General features: G+C 39.5%; 3 protein-coding genes across 11 annotated transcripts; 2 read left to right on the plus strand and 1 right to left on the minus strand.

The window, feature by feature from the left end:
• Positions 1–34: 34 nt before the first annotated feature.
• pigb (phosphatidylinositol glycan anchor biosynthesis, class B) lies at positions 35–6,264 on the minus strand. Of its 6 annotated transcripts, none has more exons than XM_042319655.1 (12): positions 6,145–6,264; positions 2,723–2,846; positions 2,503–2,620; positions 2,284–2,409; positions 2,041–2,171; positions 1,724–1,864; positions 1,559–1,610; positions 1,239–1,450; positions 1,040–1,104; positions 731–950; positions 433–613; positions 35–339 (listed from the first exon to the last, which is right to left on the minus strand). In XM_042319655.1, the coding sequence occupies exons 2-12, from the start codon at positions 2,731–2,733 to the stop codon at positions 226–228; spliced, it is 1,371 nt and encodes a 456-aa protein (XP_042175589.1). In that variant the 5' UTR covers positions 2,734–2,846; positions 6,145–6,264; the 3' UTR covers positions 35–225. The 6 variants fall into 6 exon arrangements, with proteins under 6 accessions (XP_042175589.1, XP_042175587.1, XP_024274740.1 ...); XM_042319653.1 differs by lacking the exon at positions 6,145–6,264 and adding an exon at positions 3,221–3,443; XM_024418972.2 differs by lacking the exon at positions 6,145–6,264 and adding an exon at positions 3,221–3,442 and having other exon boundaries at positions 2,284–2,388.
• On the plus strand, positions 3,642–17,524 carry LOC112249226 (ras-related protein Rab-27A). 4 transcript variants are annotated; one of them, XM_024419022.2, is made up of 7 exons: positions 3,642–3,754; positions 4,408–4,599; positions 13,384–13,556; positions 14,133–14,218; positions 14,365–14,468; positions 14,600–14,723; positions 16,557–17,524. In XM_024419022.2, exons 3-7 carry the CDS (start codon positions 13,404–13,406, stop codon positions 16,759–16,761), a joined length of 672 nt encoding a protein of 223 aa, XP_024274790.1. In that variant the 5' UTR covers positions 3,642–3,754; positions 4,408–4,599; positions 13,384–13,403; the 3' UTR covers positions 16,762–17,524. The 4 variants fall into 4 exon arrangements, with proteins under 4 accessions (XP_024274790.1, XP_024274791.1, XP_024274789.1 ...); XM_024419023.2 differs by lacking the exon at positions 4,408–4,599 and having other exon boundaries at positions 3,646–3,754; XM_024419021.2 differs by lacking the exons at positions 3,642–3,754; positions 4,408–4,599 and adding an exon at positions 6,988–7,197.
• A 211-nt stretch (positions 17,525–17,735) lies between these two features.
• LOC112249230 (probable ribosome biogenesis protein RLP24) lies at positions 17,736–20,065 on the plus strand. Its single transcript, XM_024419027.2, has 6 exons — positions 17,736–17,895; positions 18,328–18,441; positions 18,544–18,616; positions 19,195–19,258; positions 19,528–19,613; positions 19,763–20,065. The coding sequence occupies exons 1-6, from the start codon at positions 17,815–17,817 to the stop codon at positions 19,828–19,830; spliced, it is 486 nt and encodes a 161-aa protein (XP_024274795.1). The 5' UTR covers positions 17,736–17,814; the 3' UTR covers positions 19,831–20,065.
• Positions 20,066–20,152: the final 87 nt, after the last annotated feature.

The raw sequence follows: 20,152 nt of genomic DNA on the forward strand, positions 1-20,152 counted from the left end.
AACACTGAAAATAATGCAAAACTTAGCCAATCTGTTCAGTTTTAATTATAATTTATTCCTTTACAATACAGATTCATTTTGATTAACTTCCCAATGGCTCGTGCCAATGGTCAAGATGGTTCTGTTCAGTGCATTTTGTAAACTAGGATCCTTCTTCAAACTTGTCCTTGAGATACATGAGTATGGGGAAAATCTTTGCTTCTTAAAAATGTATTCTCATTCTCTTCAGTGCCTTTGATAAACTAGGACGCTTTTTCCAACTCGGCCTTCAGGAACGTGAGTGTGGAATATTTCTCTACTTCTCATAAATCTATTCCTGTCCAAGAATGCAGAGAGCTCCTGAGAACAGAAAAAGATAATACAAATTATTGTAACAGTGAAGGAGCCATTAGTCATTATTAGTCTTGAATTACAAAATGCAGAGTATCTAACCATTTCCAAAACATCAAAGAACACGAGGTGGGTTGGCAGCATTGACTTATAAGGAAATGAGGTCCTCAACCAATGATGAGGATCAGCGAAGAATCTCTCAGCTTCATCGACATAGCGCTTGTCTCCTGTGAGATCTGGTGGACATTCTAGGAAACGCATCTTCATTGGACAGTGGATGTGACTACAAAAATAATGTATATTGATTATTTACTGCACTGCCTCAGCTATAAGCTTGTCACAGTTCTTACTCATGCAAAAGGACCATTAGTAAATAAGCCAATTTTTTTTTACTGCCTACCTGTAGAAAGGTGTAGAGTGACAGGGCATTAGAAAGAGGACTTCAGGCAGTGGAGGTGTTGAAGGATCTCTGTCGTCACACAGGGTCTGGAGGTGACCCATAACATCCAGTGTGCCTCGCTGGTGAAGCAGTCCTGTGTACAGGGCTGGGACTAGGTTGGAGACCAATAAGGCACATGCGGCAGGCCGTCTCCAGGTTCTCAGATTCACCAAAGCTATCCCTGCAATAAACGAGGATTGTGTATAGGGTATGACTACATTGCTTGTTACTTGCAGTCATTGGAATCTTTCAGGAAATGTTAGCACTCACCACAAAATACCATGCAGAAAGGCAAAACAGGGTAGATGAATCTGAACTCCTTGTGCGCAAGACAACTGCATTGAGAAGAAATACGTGCAAATTCTGAAATTCCCTATGATTTGAATGGTCTAACAAAGATCTTATTGGCCCATAAATTACAGTAAGTGCATTTTACACAACACAGAAAGATAAAAGAAAAAGGCCATACCTGTAAACCATTACTGTCCAGACTATTGTTATTAACATGATTCTGTATCTTTTTGAAGCCAGTGTGCATCCATACAGGAAGAAAGGAAGATGAGGGCCAATGACGACCACAAAACCCTGAGTAAAGTACCAGTGCCATGGATGAGAGCCATAGAACTCAGCCACGTTGTGAAAAACATTAAACTTAAGGAAGTTGTACTGCACCAGGGTCCACTGCAAGAGGAAATGGTTTAAGGAAATTGTGTTAATTAACACAGACATTACAGCTTGTGATTTATAATTACCTTTACTTTATTATTTTTTAAACAATGCTTTTCCTACCTTTCCATAGAAAATGCAGTCAATCATTGTCGAAAGCCCAAGAGTTAAAGCCCTATATGAAGGAGAGGCTCATTCAATAATTGAAGAATACATTAATTATGTATGGCATGTAAACCTCACTCTGCAGCTGAGGCACAATGGTCTTTCTCAAATCAAAGCACTCACCCAATGGGAAGGCAAAGGTGAGTTATGAGTTTCAGCTTGTTATCTTCCTGCCAGAAGTGGTAAACCAACAGAGGAAGCCACACAATCAAGGCTGTTGGACGAACAATGACTGCCAAGGCAACCAGGATCAAATATTTTGTACTGCGAAAGAAAACAAGCAAAATCTGTTTTAAACAGAATGTTATTAATGGAGCGTCATTAAAAGGTATCATTTTTGTAAAGGTATTTTGTAACTTGCCGTGTAGTGGGAAATACTTATAGATGCACAGGAAGTGAAATGGTTTTATGTTTGAGTTGTGTAGAGGTGTAGGTCCAACCTGCTGTGTGTTTTAGAGCCAGGCAGAGGATAATAATAGAGAGCCAGAGTTGTGAGTGTGGTCTCCATGGTGTTGGTCAGGGTCCTGGTGCAGCAGTACCATGTGAACCAAGAACAGAGCTGGCAGAGGTACTAGTAAGAAAAAGAGAGAAAGAGGCTTTGTCACATGGTTTCAGCCCACATTACCCAGGATTGGAATAAGTGAAAAGGTTATGAGAAACAAAGTAGTCCATGTTGTTTTTACCGTCCATTTGGCAACGTCAGAATGCTCCAGTGATTGGATAAGACAGTAGAGTTTAATATCAGCCAGTGCAGAAAGCAGTGCCTGCACAACTCGAGGTAGCCATACCTGCAGAATCCACAATATATACTGTACAGATTGACAATGGGGTCACATGCAATGCATTTCACATCAGCACTATAAATTGCTACAAAAGATGAAGATGTACTCAATATGACTTACCAAGAGTTGAACTGCGTCATAGGTGAAGAAGTGCAAAATCTTATATATAGCTGCAAAGAAGAGAGGGTAGGAGAACCCTCTTATACCTGCTGTCCACTCCCACGTCAAATAGCCATAGGTGAAGTTATTAAGGATTTAGCAAAATACACAGACTTGTCCACAAAAAGGTTATTAGAAGGGTACTGCTTAAAGTTTTATGATTTTTTTGTTGAAAGGATATTCAAAAACCATAAGATGAGCGATTTCGAGGGACTGCCAGTATTCATCTGGGACAAAGCTGGTCTGGACTAGGAAGCAGTTGATGAGACGAAATGCCACAGTGAAGACAGTGACCCCCAATACACCTGAGGAGAAGAATAAAAAACAAAAACCCGTCAGATATCTCTCCACCAGTTAGGCTGCCTGTGTTAGATGTCCATTGGTAATTACATCCATTATAAACTAGCCATTTGAAAGACTCAAGCATTCTGAATCTGCAAGTACCATTGCATGCTCCTGGATCACATGTTGCCTACTTCAATTTAATTTGTATATATTTAACTAGGCAAGAACACATTATTTATGTTGATGTAGCTAGCTAAACTAGCTTTTCTCTTTCAAAATAAGTAATGTAAACTTTACTTCCATTCTTACTTTTATCATCAACAGCAGTTTGACATTTGCTCAGTCTGCTGCTAGAATATGATAGCTGCTATACCAAACAGGGCACATACCGTACCATTATCAAGGGGACATGTTTCTTCTTTACTATATAGTTGGGATTTTCGTTTCCTCAGTTTAACAGGCTCTGCTTTGCTTCCGATATTTAAGCGTGCACGAATCTTTTCCATTACTTAGATAAACTATAACTAACTAACTACATATAATGTAGCTAATTCGAGCAGCACCAAAATCCACGTTAGTTCCGTGTTTGTGCTCGTAGGTAGATGACGTCAGACGTTTCCTAGGAAAGTAAATGCGATTGTCAAGATATCATTATTGTGTTACATATCGGTGATGTAAAGTTATCTGTACCACTTATAGAACATATAATTGATTTAATAAGTTATTATATGCATTTTATGGTGATGAATCGTACAAGTCCCAAATCGCATTTTAAGTTTATTCTTGTCGTTTATCATGTCCCCTTTCAAGCGCCGTAGATGTTTAACCTTTGTACTCAAACCAAATGTTGCTTTCTTTTCAACGTTAGTTGTTTAATTGTTGGAATTGCTAGACGTGTTGGTCTACACACACTTCATAAAATATCGTGGTGAGTTATGTTATAGCAAGAAAAATTATGAAATCAATATAAGATTTGTGTGTCCTTTGTCTCTCACTAGCTAGCTATGGCTAGAAAGTGAAAGTTGACTTTTTGTGGCAGGTTTGAATTTACACAGCAGGTTGGGATAACCAATTAGCAGGTTGTTGTATGTGTCGAACTGCTTTGCTTTATCTTGGCCAGGTCGCAATTGTAAATGAGAACTTGTTCTCAACTTGCCTACCTGGTTAAATAAAGTTTTTTTATTTATTTTTTTTAAAAATTCGTGTAATTGTAGTAGCGCAGGATCTGGTTGAGTATGAGTGGAGAGTTCTGCAATGTCACATGTTACAAATAATCTGACACCACAGGGACATAGAACAATGCATGTAATTATTATTCATATGCTGTATCTAGCTGAGGTTCGCGTTTACATCACTAATGCTGTATCATGCACACAATGTTTTACAAATGCTTACATTTCCTTCTCTGTATATGTAGCAGCTTGGTAATGTCACATGTGATTTAAAATTTTGATTTAAAAAACTACAGCACAATTGAGCCCCATGAAGAAAGCTTTGTGTGCTTCCTGTAAAAACTTAATGTACAACATCAGTTTGACAAAACAAGGCAACGTTTTTGGGTAATCTCTTCTATTCTTCCAGGATCAACGATGCAAGTGTAGGTGGGACAAGTGTAGGTGGGACAGTCAGCGGCCTAAACAGAAGTGGCCATCAAGGAATCATTTCAGATGATTTGTGGTTTGGTGTGTAAATTAGACATGTGAATTAAGTGTCAAATAAAATCCCTTCGGCTACTGAAAGATCTCACAAATCCAGTAATGTCAGCAGGGTTGGGTAAGTTACTTTCTAAATGTAATCCGTTAGTTACTAGTTAACTGTCCAATTGTAATCAGTAACGTAACTTTTAGATTACCCAAACTCAGTAATATAATCTGATTCCATTCTGCTTAAGATTATTTTCCCCTTAAGAGGCATTAGAAGAAGACGAAAATGTATGTTACCAATTGAACGACATCTATTGCAGGATAAATCAATGTTAAAGTTTACATAGCTGGCCATATATGGATGTTACATTTTACTCTATGGGTTGGTTATGTAGGCTTCTTCTAACCCATCGCTTTCTACTACATATAATAATACGATTAAATTGTATCTTTACATTAAAAACCAAAGTCTATCAGAATTCCAGTCATTCCAATAAATGTTATACCCCTTGATCTTCAAGAATAGGACTTGGAAGTATAAATGAACCAAATTGGGCTCATTGATTCGAGTTGAAAAAGAAAATCTGCGCTCCTAGAAGGGCATGCTTTGAGCACTACTGAAAAGTGCTATTTTCGTGGGAAAAATGAATGCCATATGCTGCAGTTGCAATAGGCCTATTGTTTACCTTTTTGTTGGTGACACTTTATCTTGATAATATGCAGCAGTTTAAAGGGCAAATCGACAGATGAAACAATAACAAAACAGTCGCCCTGCTTCTTTTTTGGTAAAAAGCTGAGGGATGGATCTGGAGAAATGTAACCACTCTCAGATTAATAGACAGAGCTATGGATGCACGGACTGACCATAAATAAAAATGATAGTTTTAACCATGTTATGTTATGAGGCTAAACAGTGTTTGTTTACATTTGCAATGTTTACAAACATTGGAGTAAAACAAGCTTATATTTTGGGTTCTCATTGAGTGTGACAGTTAAACTAAGCTCATGGGGCATTTATAAATGATATTCTTCAAGAATTAATTGTGATATGTGTGCAGGGTAGCCTAGTGGTTAGAGTGTTGGGCTAGTAACTGGAAGGTTACAAGTTCAAATCCTTGAGCTGACAAGGTACAAATCTGTCGTTCTGCCCCTGAACAGGCAGTTAACCCACTGTTCCTAAGCCGTCATTGAAAATAAGAATTTGTTCTTAACTGACTTGCCTAGTTAAATAAAGGTCAAAAATATATATTTAAGTCCAAAAATGGATGTAGCAACTACAGATTGCCCCTTTTAAGTCTATCAAAAGTGTGCAGGCTTGAGCATGTGTCCATTAGGCCTATGATAATTAATTGTTTTATCAGCATGAATTAGATAGAGCAATAAATAAAAAACTTTTAGTCCATAGGCTTGGATCCGCACTATGCAGCTGTCGCAAGAGTGCATTTTACACTGGCTGTCCACTGGTTTCAAAAACAATGATTGATAGGCAACTTCTTGAATTCCACCATTATTGGGTTCAAATACACATTTAGATTTGTTTACAACTATCCACAACAACCACAATATGTAAGGCGCAAATAGCTAAATGAGAGAGCAGCAGTGTGATTCACATCAATGTGCTATGTAGATATCAATAAGTGATCGCCGTAGACTACACCACTGCTGTCATCCTTACCTCCAAGTGTTTATTCAAATTGGATCATCTTTGAATGCCGACAGCAGTCGCACCTTTGGAAGACATAGTTTGGACTTTAGCCTACAAAAGCCTATTCCTGCTCTTTTCCCGCGATACATGAAACACATTTGGTGTGTCATCATAGTGGTCTCTGACTTGTGGTCAGATTCGCTCAGGTGGAACAAACGTAAATTTGTAACGGATTACTTGTCATTTGTTAGGCTTCGGTCACACAGACAGCTTTATTGCATTTTGGTACACCAGAATTACATCATTATTTTCAAATGAAACGGTGCGTTTGCCTTGCAGCACTGCGTTGCAGAGGCAGTTGCAGTGCGTTCGGTGTGGTGCATAAATTGGATATATCAACATATGCGTCAAAATGTATGTGTAAACGGCTTGACAGAAATGGTAGCAGAAGGTGAATGTTGAATTTTTGTTGCATACATATCCATATGATGCTGCAAACTACTTTGGCAATGACCTGTTGGTGTGTTCGAAGTGACGCACAGGGTTGGGGAGTAAATGCTTAGAACACACCGACAGTGTTTTGCGCAAAATAGTATGCAGCATCATCAGGATATGTATGCAACAACAGTTCAACATTCACCTTCTGCTACAATTTCTGTCAAGCCTTTGACGTGTACGTTAGATAAATCCAATGTATGCACTGCAACTGTCTCTGCAAGGCAAACGCAGCGTTTCATTGGAAAATAATGTAATTCTGGTGTACCAAAATGCAATGACCCTGTGGGTGTGATCGAAGCGTAGTTCCAAAAGAATACTCCTGTGCGGGAAGGGTCGTTTTGCGTTCGGAACTCCCACTTGAGGTCTATTACCGTTTGGCGAAAGAGGGAGGGGCTGGCTCACTGCAACTGGACGGGAAGTGATGTTACATTGATTGTGAAGAGGGTTAATGCAACAAATGGATCGAAAGGATTTTGTAAACCCAATTTTGTGAGTTTTTTGTTGTTGTTAATCAACCAATTGTCATCGCTTTTGAGAGGGCGCTTCTACACGAAACACCAATAAGAAAGTGACGCACATACACTGGTAAGTTGAATTTCTCGAAATAAAGTTAGCGTAATAAATGTCTCGGCATATGGAACTGTTTAGCGGACTTGTTTCTATCGACCGCTATAAGTGCAACATGTTACATTTTTTTTCAGGACGGGGTTACTTTATCGTATAACGGCCACCTGCATTTCCACTGAGCTGAGGCTGCAGTGAAACGAAGTTATTTCCTGCTCACTTTTACTAGGCCTACTTGAAGCCAGTGCTATTGAAAGTGCAATTACATTTTGTTGTGTGTTTTTACACAATGCGATGTGTCCGCTTTTATAGTTGTCTTGAAGTGAACTCTTAAATTGGATACACCTACGTTGTAACACAGCATAGGCTACGTGTAGCCTGTATTTAAGTACAGGGATCGCAGCCATAACAGATTTTTAATAGGGTAGGAATGCTACACTTTCATTGGGAATCGAAGTAACATTTTCCTGTAAAATTTTCCTGATCACATTAGTTTGAACCTTATACTGCAGTGGGCTAAATCAGGGTCACAAGTGTTTCTTGGTAGTCAAACAAATCTACTTTAAAACAAATTAGTACACCTCACACACATGGTTATGGGCTTTCAAAAATAAGAGACTTGTACCATGTCAGATAACGTTATAGAGTTCATATGTTGAGTTTGCTTCCCAATATTATACTTTCTATACATCACAGAAGACTGATATATAAAGACTGATAACAAAACCGTCTGACATAGAAACAATCGGATTTCGGTGTTAATTGTTTAAAATGTTTATTCATTATGAAAAATATTAATAACATTCCACCCATGATGCAACTTGACTGTAGGAAAGGTTTATAAGCAAAGCATTCTGGCATCAGTGAGAAAGGTAAGACTTATCTCCTGGTGGTACACGTGGCTTTCTCTACGGTGTCTTGTGTATCAATTGAATTATTTATTTGATCACAGTTTGAGAGCGCAATACCATTTGGTATAGTAGGCTTATATAACCTACACAGGTCTATGCCAATTTGAACTAGCAAATAGTTTTTCTCATAATAATATATAAAAACAAGGTGACGTGATCAGAGTTGAACGTAGCACACCTTACAGTATTTAATCGTTTTCCCTGAGTCTTTGTTCCAGTGGAAGGAGTAATGTAGAGGGAAACTGTTCAAGTGTAATGAGACCTCATAATTACAACCCTTGTATTGGCTACATTTATCTAGGTTTATCTATCCATAAACCTGCATCCATTTGGCTGGTGAAACATCACAAGGTGTCTACCTCACTAACTTGGTATGGTATCTTAGTATCTTAGGGATACCAGTCTGGCATTTTGTCTGGAGACATGCCATGCATTAAAAACATCAGCTCAGACCAAACTAAAAATGGAAACGTTTTTAATTAGGTGTATGTCTTTGTGTTAATACATTTTTATTTTCTCAAGGTTTAAACACATTCTGGACATGATAAACCAATTTATTCTAAATTAACTTTTAGATTGTCTTTAGTTAACTTTACATCTGTCAGCTATTCAGAGATAGACGTCTGTCTAATCTGAGATTTGAGCAATTGAGCTTGTGAACAAACTGGGAGATATGGTAGTAAACAGGGTCATTGATGGAGTAAAACATGACCAGTCACGACAACCACATGATGATCAACTGAGTTGGGGGTTATTAGATGTTGTTTTATGTTTCATGTAGGGTTTGTGTCAGCTAATCAATTGTTTTCTTCTTCTGTGTGTCTGCGCCTGCGTGTGTTGTCTGAAATGTTTCTAATGATGACCGCAAACATAATCAAATAATATTTTTGGTCCTATTTCACACATGTACAGGTGTGTTTTTAAATATCCCAACTCCACCTGAGACACCCTTGGAGAGTGGGGTCACGGCCAGGGTCACCATTGTCCAACGCCCCTGGAACAATAAGGCTTAAATGTCTTCAAACTAGCAACCTTTCAGTTACTGGACCAATGCTCTAAACCACTAGGATACCCGCTGCCCATAATAATCTGTTAACCATTTCTCATCATCATCAGAATAATGTCTCTTCACTTACAGAAAAATAAAACATATTCATACTCAGAATGTTACAAAATAGTGCTTCCAGCCCTGAACATGATGAAACCTGATGATATTTCAGATGCATATTGGCAAGTCATTCTGTCAAGACATATCTGAGATGAGTGCTGTAGTATTGTGGTGCTGCAACACCCTTCATCTTGTGTAGTTTAAGTTCATGTCATCTGCATATCCGCCTCCTTCTTCGAGGAGTTCGCCATTATAGTTGGCCAACTGCCCAGGGTGGGTACTTCAGCTCTACTGCTCTAAGAATGTCTGAAAGGCTTTTGTTCTACTTGCTGGCACAATCTGAGTTTCCCTTCCTCCAACTAGTGTGAAATTCACACCACCAGAGAACAGGGCTTTGCCTAAAGCCTCCTCTTTCAATCACTTTCATTTGAAGTTTAGGTTTGAAAGTAAACATACAAAAACACCTTTTGGGAAGAGGACTTTAGCTGATCCTTGTTTGTGTACGAGCTCAGTTTGGATCTTCTGTTTTAGAAATGGGCAGGCGCAGCGATGTGAGTCAAATCATTTGTGATGCATGAATAAATTCATGAACAAATGTGTAGGGATTCTGAATGAATGTTTACCTGATATCAGTGACAGGCAGTGAGGTAGAACTAGCCAGTCAGTGCATAGCTGTGATTTCACTCAAAAATAAGTGCAGGAAGCCTACTCAAGATGCTCTGTCTAACTTGCAAGGTTGTATTTCACACCTTAAAATATTTTATACTGCAGTCACTATAGTGGGCTTCCTCAAACAACCTTATTTTGCTGCTCATCTGCAACACATGTAATCATTGTAGAAGCTGTGATAAGATTAGTCTCATGACATTTCTTTTTAAACCACTTTCTTTGTCCTATGCTACCTATTTTACCAAGCCTACTACTTGTTATCCCACTATTCAATTTATTTATTTTTTCAGTAAAAAATGAATTTAGCATAATTAGATACATATGTAATTTAGGCTGTTCTTGTTCATTCTCTACAGGCTGTAGCTTAGGGAAGGATAGGCAGTTCAATGATACAGTGCCTTGTGAAAGTCTACACACCCCTTGCACAGTCTTCACATTTTGCAGCCTTAAAATTAAAGGAATTAAATTAGATTCTACACAATCTTTTCCACGTTTTTAAAGTAAATACAAATGATTAGACATTTTCCTAATTGTAAAAAAATATGTATTGATTGTGTATGTCTTCACACACCAGAGTTAATGCTTGGCTGAAGTCCCTTTGGCTGCCGTTACAGCTGTGAATAAGATTCTACCAACTTTACCCAACTCTTATGGCAACATACAGGTAACTGCCAAAATAATGAAAACACTTGTGTAAATAAGGGATACAAACTATTGAACGCAGATGATTCTACACAGGTGTGGTTCCTGAGATAATTAAGCAATTAACATCCCATCATGCTTAGGATCATGTATAAAAATGCTGGGCAGGCCTTTTTCTTGGCTACCATGACCATGTCCCCATGTTTTTTATTGAGTTGGTACAGTTATAATTCTTCTTTCACTTTGAGAATGTGGAGTAGGTTCTATAGACCGGTAAGATGTTTTAAACATTTGTTATTCCTTCTTAGAATTTTTTTTTAAGGCAGCTAATTGTGAAGACAGTGCAAGGTGCCTGTAGACTTTCACTAGGGACTTTAAGTCTTTGGCCTACATGATTAGCATCCTCTGTAGCAGCCTGCTTTCACATGAACCTTTACAGTTAATCTGATTACCATTGGGGGCGACTGGTGCCGCCTCAGTGAGCCTAACCTATGAAAGAGCAGGGCTGCCCACAAGCCTGGGGGCCTGTTTCTCTAGAGAAAGCCTCTGTAAATGTGTCCCTGCTGGTCAGATGGTGTACACTTATACCAGCATGAACTGCCTGGCGACCAAGAGATTTGAGACATATAATTTACTTGTACAATAACACAGTTGACTGTGTCTTTTGCTTGACGAGGTCAATCGATTATTGTGTGCAGGTAGTACTGTGCAGTTGTGCGGTGAACAAGTCGGTCCATATACAAGCCTTTAGAATGTAAGCCTGCCTATTCCATTTCCCACTGGGGAACAGCTCAGAGAGGCTGAAGATGGGGTGCCGCTAGTCCAGTCACAGTGTGTTCATCACAGAACTTGATTTTGCTCAGGATGAGAGTTTTAGTGCTGGACAGAGTGAAATAATTCCTTTTCATACCTTGGTCATATGATGGACTGCTTTCAGTGGGAATCACATCCAGCTTGTTCTCTTGAATATCATTTGATGGATATCTGTGTTCAGTTCATTTTGTGTCCACCACATTCTTTCTCATTCACAGGCCTCAACTTTCTAGCTATGATATAATAACTCTGTAGTAATGAATGGCACTATAGCTTTGTGTAATACATATTTTGTATCTAGAAAAAAAACACATTGATTAATTCTGATTTATTTACATAAACTATTTATGGACCAGGACCAATCATGCCAGTGAAAATTCCAGATGCCCAGACAACGCTCAATACAAATTGAACAAAATTTTGTCAACTCTATGGAAGAACTTGTTTTTCTTGTGAATTTTTACAGGCTGTTGATCAATTGCGTAATTCTTAGTCTTATTTGCCTAATTAACCCCAATTAATCCTCTCGTGTAGAGTTTCAATCTGTAACAGTTGCTCCAAATAGGAGATTATCCACTTTTACCAAGTAAACAGGTAAAAGTTCACTGCAGATGAGGTTATAGCAGGATCTAGTTTGAGTATTTCCTTACTGAACATGCGTGGTGGCAAATGTAGTTTAATTTCACATAAAACATTTGTGTTTCATGTTACTATGTCAACATACTTACATGACCATGAGAGCTATAGGCTAGACTCTCAAGACAGAGCGGTGTGTCTGTCACCAACATAGCTCTAAAACCTTTGTCCTCGGGTCAACTATTTCGCAGGCACTCAACCATGGTAGCGTAAGGCACTGGGAACCAAAATCTTGGGCATTAATATGGAGTTGACCCCCCCTTTGCTGTTATAACAGCCTCCACTCTTCTGGGAAGGCTTTCCTTTTTGGAACATTGCTACAGGGACTTGCTTCCATTCAGCCAGCAGAGCATTAGTGAGGTCAGGCACTGATGTTGGGTGATTAGGCCTGGCTCAGTCGGCGTTCCAATTCATCCCAAAGGTGTTCGATGGGGTTTAGGTCATGGGTCTGTACAGGCCAGTCAAGTTCTTCCACACACGATCTTGACAAACCATTTCTGTATGGACCTCACTTTATACACAAGGGCATTGTCATACTCAAAAAGGAAGAGCCTTACCCAAACAGTTGCCACAAAGTTGGAACCACAGAATCGTCTAGAATGTCATCGTAAACTGTAGCGTTAAGATTTCCCCTCACTGGAACTAAGGGACATAGCCCAATCCATGAAAAACAACCCCAGAACATTATTACTCCGCCACCAAACGTTTACATTTGGACCTATGCATTGGGGCAGGTAGCGTTCTCCTGGCATCCGCCAAACCCGTATTCGTCCGACGGACTGCCAGATGGTGAAGCTTGATTCATCACTCCAGAGAATGTGTTTGAGTCCAATGGCGATGAGCTGTACACCACTCCAGCTGAAGCTTGACATTGCGCAATGTGATCTTAGGCTTGTGTGCGGCTGCTCGGCCATGGAAACCCATTTCATGAAGCTCCCGACGTTGCTTCCAGAGACAGTTTGGAACTCGGTAATGAGTGTTACAAGGACAGACTATTTTTACGGTCCCGTTCTTTGAGCTCGTGTGGCCTACCACTTCACGGCTGAGTCATTGTTGCTCCTAGGTGTTTCCACTTCACAATTACAGCACTTACAGTTGACCGGGCAGCTCTAGCAGGGCAGAAATATGACGAACTGACTTGTTGGAAAGGTGGCATCCTATGACGGGTTCATGTTGAAAGTCACTGAGCTCTTCAGTAAGGCCATTCTACTGCCAATGTTTGTTTATGGAGATTGCATGGCTGTGTGCTTGATTTTTATACACCTGTCAACAAAGGGGGTGGCTGAAATGGCTGTATCCACATATTTGAAGGGGTGTCAACATACTTTTGTAAGTATGTAGTGTAGTTTACAAATTATTATCTACAGTCTCGGTTGTGCACAGTTCTTACATTGCTTTCTTCAATGTTTGGTGTTGTCTGGTTTTCAGGTCTGAAATAAGCACTCACAATGTCTGATGGGGACTATGATTACCTCATCAAATTCCTAGCCCTTGGTGATTCTGGAGTGGGGAAAACCAGCTTTCTGTACCAGTACACAGACAAAAAGTTTAACTCCAAATTCATCACTACAGTGGGCATTGATTTCAGAGAAAAACGAGTGGTAAGTTGATTGCCTTAGTCACACAATTTGAGAGAGAGAGAACCATTCATTTTATTGTTCACATACAGGTACTCCTCTACCACCCGTAATGACTAATTAGTATGCTGCTTTGTTGAAAGAGTTAACATTTGAAATAGCCAATTATTCCATTCCATGTGAACGTTTTTGTAGTGCAGGTTTACTGTTGACCATGAAAAGTAAGTAGTAACTTTAAAAGCATTACTCCTCATAGTGCAAAAGAGAGAGCGGTAGAACTCTGTTATTTTTTTAGGAATCTGAGGAACTCCCAGACCAGGAAAAGATGACATCACTTGAGTTCAGCAGCACCCTCCTAGAAAATAAACACTTCACACCACATAACCAAACACCAGGGTCATTTAAGCATAATCACTCATGCTGTGTATATTATAGAGATTATCAGGGCAAACATTTTCCATCTAAATATTTAGGTTCACTTTGGGTTGCAAGATAGTATATGTAGGATGACCAATAGGAACGTATATTTTTAGGGCCTCATAGCCAGAGTGACCTCACACTGCTTTATATGGGTATAATAACTCTCTCTCTGTCTGACAGGTATACAAATCAAATGGTCCAGAAGGGGCAGCAGGCAGAGGACAGAGGATTCATGTTCAGCTGTGGGACACGGCAGGGCAGGAGAGGTAAGCCAATCCAAAACTCATCTCTCACTGACACTCTTGCTCAAGCCCTCACTGGCTCTTGGGTAGTTGTTGGCAGCTTTCAAATGCTTACTTTCTCCAAGCTGAATTAAACTCTGTACAATGTGTTTTTTCTTGTGTTGTGTCAGGTTTCGGAGTTTGACAACAGCTTTCTTCCGAGATGCGATGGGCTTCCTCCTCCTCTTTGACCTCACCAATGAGCAGAGTTTCCTTAATGTCAGAAATTGGATGAGTAAGTCTTCTGTGGTTGTCAGAATCTACATGTACAATCTCATGTTGACTTCCAAAGAAATGTGCAGTGTCTTAACCAATATCTTTCAATCACGACTAGTGGGCTGATGACGGGCTTATTCTCTTTTTCAGGTCAATTACAGATGCATGCTTACTGCGAGAATCCAGATGTTGTTCTCTGTGGCAACAAGTGTGACCTGCAGGAGCAGAGGGCAGTCCGTGAAGATGAGGCCCGTGAGTTGGCAGAGAAGTATGGGTATGTGTCCCTTACCTATGACTAACCCTCCCTGAAACATTTGCCAAGAAGGAAGTGGCTGATGTGTGTTTACTCAAGGCTGTGCAGGGGAATCTTGAACGATACTAAACGTTAGGCTAGGTTGGTCCTTCTGGAAAGGCAAATATTTACACACATATATATATAAAGTATCCTGCTTGTGGCCTGAAATTACACATTTAAACAAGTAGGTGGGAAGAGGACTTGACCACTCACTGGCCAATCAATGTTGCATGTGTTTGTCGCAAGTTCTATAGGTTATTGAAGGTCTTTGCATTGTCATCAACTTCAATTTGGCTGGGGGCATGGAATATTCTGTCCTAGACTATTGTAGATTGATAATAGAGTTTATTCAATAGCATAGGCTACAGTAAAAAGTGATAACAACAGGGGGGGAAAAAACATCCAGTATTTGCTCTGTCTGGAGTGTTGACAGTCAACATTGTTATAATTGGCTTCAATCAGTATAGGCCTTTTAGATATCACACTTAAAAAATAGTCTGCCTTAAATTGTATTGTTTGTGTGAGGCACATTCTCAATAAGAAAAATACATCCTAGGCCTACCATTGATACTGCATAATAGGACGGAATCGTTTAAATACATTTGGAGGGGTGTCTTTTTTGAGAGTAACAGCAAATAAATACAAAAAGTATATGGGGAACACTAAAAAAGCACATATCTCTTGTTCCATGTGCATATGGGCGTCACTGCTGGATAGGCTGCGCTTCCGGTGTCAAAATCCATGCCGTATCCAACCGGGGGCGGCAGGGTAGTCGTAGTGGTTAGAACGTTGGACTAGTAACCGAAAGGTTGCAAGTTCAAATCCTCGAGCTGACAAGGTACAAATCTGTCGTTCTGCCCCTGAACAGGCAGTTAACCCACTGTTCCTTGGCTGTCAATGAAAATAAGAATTTGTTCTTGACTGACTTGCCTAGTTAAATAAAGGTAAATAAAATGAGCTACGGTCAGCTTTTGGTTGGTCTTAAATATCTCCACCAGTGCATACTGAAATTGCCACTTTGGCGCACGTTTTTAAGGACACAACTTGGATATTGCCACCTCTCCCACCTCATCGCAAGCGTGCTCATACGACAGGTAAATTACCAATCCTGGCACTAGGGTTTGAAAATAGAACAGCACCGGCTTTAACAGGTCTAAATTGCAAACGAGCGTGCGTTTTGACAATTGCACGAGCTTAAGGCCAGACGAAAATAGAGCCCCCAGTGCTTAGAGTTATGATCATGTTATGTTCAAAAGCTGTTATGGTGAGCTGAATGGCCATCTTGTGGGCCATCTTGTGTGTGGAAAATATCTAAGTGACAACAAATTTAACGTTTTAGGATGGGTAATCAGATTTAGATAGCCCATTAATAATGTTATTGCTGAATATTATACAGATGGCCATCTGAATCTCCTAACTCAACAGAAGAGTCTGAAGTCTATCTTCCAGACGCACATCATATTGAGTTGTCGTGGTAGTTAGTGTTCATATTTGTTTATGTTATGTGAACCGATGGATCCACCAGTCTGAAATCCAATGTGGTTTTTAGAGAGCCTTGATCCTCTACTATTTCAAAGATGCATCTTCCACCGCTATAGCACAAGTGCATGTTTCATGACGAAAAACAAAGGGCACCCAAACAATAAAAAATGTCAACCTTGATTTCTTTTCAACTGCTGAGAACTATATTCTGTCTTAGTGTAAAGCTTTCAGTTAGATCCAAACTTATTCAGGTTGTAGGTAGATAGTTTGCCTCATTCAGAGACGTATCAGTCAATGTTGATCTTATGTGTTGCTCTCCTTTCTGTGCAGAATCCCTTACTTTGAGACAAGTGCAGCTAATGGGCAGTTTGTTAGCCAGGCTGTGGATGTCCTGCTGGACCTCATCATGAAGAGGATGGAGCGCTGTGTGGACAAGTCCTGGATCCCTGATGGAACCGTGCGATCCAACGGACACAGTGGTCACACAGACATCACAGAGCCCAAGACCCAGGAGAAGGGCAAATGTGCTTGTTAGGGTCCACATACAGATAGTGGTTACACCTTCAGTGATGTTCTGGTAGGACTGGGCTGTATGGCATGTGATGAAAGGCATGTAACATTTGTAAATCAATGGTGTCATAGGAAGTTTTGTCAAGATGGGGGGGGTGCAAAGCTGAAAGTTTATGATGTGCAAAGCTGAAAGTAACCACTAACCCCTGCCAAATGTACAAGAGCATTATGTTTTGTTAATTTGATTATGCCATTTGGAGTGGTGCCTCTCAATTCACGTGTCAATTAAGTGCCTTTTATGTTATTTCAGATAATATTATATGCATTTTACATTGTGAAACATAAAAGTGTATTGTAACTACTTTCTAAGATCCAGTAGAATTGTGAGAAGCCACTGAAAGTTGTATTAGTTGAACACTTCCCTGTGTATTAAAGGGAACCCACCCTTATTACATTTAACTTTTTGACACAGGATATTTTTGTGACAATGCACTTCCATTTATTCTTGTACAATGTAAAAGTCCTGAGCACATGCAATCTGTAGTGAATAGAGTGATTTATTGTATAGGTCTGCTCTGTAGTATCTGAGTAGCAGAGTCATTTGGGGTCTTTTTATCACGATGTCGGGATCTTGGGTCTATCAGAAATGTTTGAGGTTCCACGTAAATCAATGCTGATTTTGTTACACAATGTGCATTAAATCTGCTGTATTCTGTCAAACACTTTTGTCAAATATGTTAACCATATCCTTTATTCCAGAAAATAAATATATTTTATTATTTATTAAAGCTCTGTCTCAGTTGTCACCTTGGCTACCTCAAACTTTATTTAGTGTCAATCTTGTTCAAGTCAATATGTAACAATGAAAATATTTTTACAAACCAAATCTACATTTTCCAAGCTATAAATTAAGGTTTAGAAACTTCTCTAGTTACACGCTAGGGGGCAGTTTATAACGATAAAATTACGAAAATGTTTATTTACCGGAAATAGTACCTCGTAACTTCCTTTTAAAATCATGCCACTCGCATTCCACCAGGGATAACACATGGGTATTAAATAATACAGAAATCTAACGATGCGAATTGAAAAATGTTACTTTTGTTCTGGACCCGTGTATCCTGGGCACGGTACGATGTTTGTGCGGAACGATTGCAAGGTATGTTTTTTTTTTTTTTGTGTCCTACTTTCTGGATTGATGGCTTCCATGCTAATATGTTAGCTGTTTTGCTAACTTCCTACTGTAGCTAGTTTTGTCAGTTGGGATGGGTTTTTTTTTCTTCCAAATGTCTGTAGCTATGTAACATCAGACAGTATAAGCCCAGGTGCCCAACTATGCCATAGATAACCTATTTGTTTTTCACCTCTTAGCTGTCTTTCAACGTTTGAGTGCAGTTTCATAGCCAGCCAGGCCTGTTATTGTTGCCAAGTGAAGTCTGTCTCACTCGGCAGTGAAGGAGATATTGGCTTTGCTAAAGCTGTAGTAGTGTTTCCTGTACATTGAGGGGGTCTCTCCATGACCAGACATAGAACAGTTCGTGTTGCTGCTACCATGTGTATAAATTAAGTAATGACTAAAATGTCTTCTCAGACGTTCAGGTTTTGTAAATCAAAATGCCTCAAAAACTTCAAGAAGAAGCGTAACCCAAGAAAGACCAGATGGACCAAGGCTTTCAGGAAAGCATCTGGCAAGGAATTGACAGTGGTGAGTTCCCACATTCACCCATGCAAGTTGTAGAATGTGATATGATTAACCATCATAAACGTTTTGCCCTTTGAGTCTCTTACTGAATAATTTCCAACACAGGATAACTGCTTGGAGTTCGAGAAGCGCAGAAATGTGGCCGTCAAGTACCAGAGGGAATTGTGGAGCAAGACAGGTACTTGTTATGGCTAAAGTCCAAGGGTGTATTTATTAGTGCAAACTGTAGTGAAACGTTTTGCAATGAAAATTTGTGTTTCTTATTGGACAAGTCAGCGCTGTATTCAGTACTTCTTGCCATGGAAACAGTTTACCGTTTTAAGAACCAAACAAAAATAATGAAACCAGGATGGACCTACCTGAATTTGTCCAATATAAATTCTAGTTTTAGTTGCAAATCGTATTCCGCTTGGAGTAAACAGTTTCTGATAGACTTAATTAACATTTTGCAACAGAATCGGGTGTAATGAATACACCCCTGATAGGTGCCTCTGCTTTGGCCCATTTGGTTCTTACTTATTACATCCCTGCCCTCACTTTCATCTTTCAATTGTTTTCATACTCCATTCAAGTCAATAATCACATGAAGGATTGAGATCATGCCCTCCACACATTTACATGACAAATGTTACTGTATGTTCCATGATGGTGTATGTTACTACTACAGCATAACATCAAGACAACTGTAGCTAACTTCTACGTTTTTGTTAATAACCTTGTTGATCTGTTAAATCCAACTAATTTTGTCATTTTCAGTGGAGGCAATGAGGAAGGTGGAAGGAATAAAACGGAAACGACAGGCACAGTTCATCTTCAACAGGTGAGCCCTAGCTTTCCTCCCACAGATAAGAGCCTGGTTCAATTTGAAATTCTTGGCCACACTAGGAAGGCATGGGACTTCCAACTTTATAATGGTAATATTAGTATTCCGTAGAGTGAGTTAAACTTTAAGTACACATTACTATGAGTTAGAGGAAAATAACTAGGCTAACATAAGGCCAGTTTCGCCAAGTATTGGAGTCTGATATGCCTTTAAGCACTGTTTTCAAATTGATTCTGCCATATTTCCTCTATCCCTTTCTTGATCAGACTGAAGAAGGGCAAGCAGTTGGAAAAGGAGGAAGCCATCAGCGAAGTGAAGAAGAACATTCACCTCATCAAAGCCCCACATGCAGGTGAGTTCACCGATTTCCCTTGTTGCTGTTAGTATTTTACATTGTATGTATGTATATTTATATAATTTGAGAAATTAGGTGATGGCATTCATTCCACTTTGAATAATGAAATATAGAATTTTGCTAATCAATTTTCCCCCCATATGCAGGCAAAGCCAAGGTTATGGAGGAGAAGATGGTGCAGAAGTTACAAGATGTGGAAATGGGTGATGATTAGCAAGTCCTTATTGGGGCTCTGCTGAAATAGAGACCTACAAAGCAACCACGGGCTCTATTCATAACATCCATAGACTTTCCTTTACCATACTCTGGACAACATTCTGTGAAGAAACAACCATGTATAGCACTGCAACCCAGTGTAGTTCTGGGGTGCTAACACAATATTAAACACTTTGAAAATCATTTTGTGGAGTGTTGTCAAATGATGGATTGAATAAAGTACTGTGTCCTGACATATTTGTTTTGTTATTCATCCACATGAACTTTGAAATGGCACATTGTCGAATATGTTTGAAGTTAATTACTGTTATTTGGAGTTT

This window comes from Oncorhynchus tshawytscha, unplaced genomic scaffold, assembly GCF_018296145.1.
Source record: "Oncorhynchus tshawytscha isolate Ot180627B unplaced genomic scaffold, Otsh_v2.0 Un_scaffold_4_pilon_pilon, whole genome shotgun sequence".
Lineage (NCBI taxonomy): Eukaryota > Metazoa > Chordata > Actinopteri > Salmoniformes > Salmonidae > Oncorhynchus > Oncorhynchus tshawytscha.

Excerpts from the sequence above, each read along its gene's own strand:
- LOC112249226 (XM_024419022.2), top strand. The coding sequence starts at position 13,404 with ATGTCTGATGGGGACTATGATTACCTCATCAAATTCCTAGCCCTTGGT. Across the intron at positions 14,469-14,599 it reads TAATGTCAGAAATTGGATGA|GTCAATTACAGATGCATGCT; the intron begins GTAAGTCTTCTG and ends TCTCTTTTTCAG. Across the intron at positions 14,724-16,556 it reads GAGTTGGCAGAGAAGTATGG|AATCCCTTACTTTGAGACAA; the intron begins GTATGTGTCCCT and ends CTTTCTGTGCAG.
- pigb (XM_042319653.1), bottom strand. The coding sequence starts at position 3,332 with ATGGAAAAGATTCGTGCACGCTTAAATATCGGAAGCAAAGCAGAGCCT. Across the intron at positions 2,847-3,220 it reads AACATGTCCCCTTGATAATG|GTGTATTGGGGGTCACTGTC; the intron begins GTACGGTATGTG and ends TCTTCTCCTCAG. Across the intron at positions 340-432 it reads TCTTTGATGTTTTGGAAATG|GAGCTCTCTGCATTCTTGGA; the intron begins GTTAGATACTCT and ends TTCTGTTCTCAG.
- LOC112249230 (XM_024419027.2), top strand. The coding sequence starts at position 17,815 with ATGCGAATTGAAAAATGTTACTTTTGTTCTGGACCCGTGTATCCTGGG. Across the intron at positions 17,896-18,327 it reads TTGTGCGGAACGATTGCAAG|ACGTTCAGGTTTTGTAAATC; the intron begins GTATGTTTTTTT and ends ATGTCTTCTCAG. Across the intron at positions 18,442-18,543 it reads CTGGCAAGGAATTGACAGTG|GATAACTGCTTGGAGTTCGA; the intron begins GTGAGTTCCCAC and ends TTTCCAACACAG.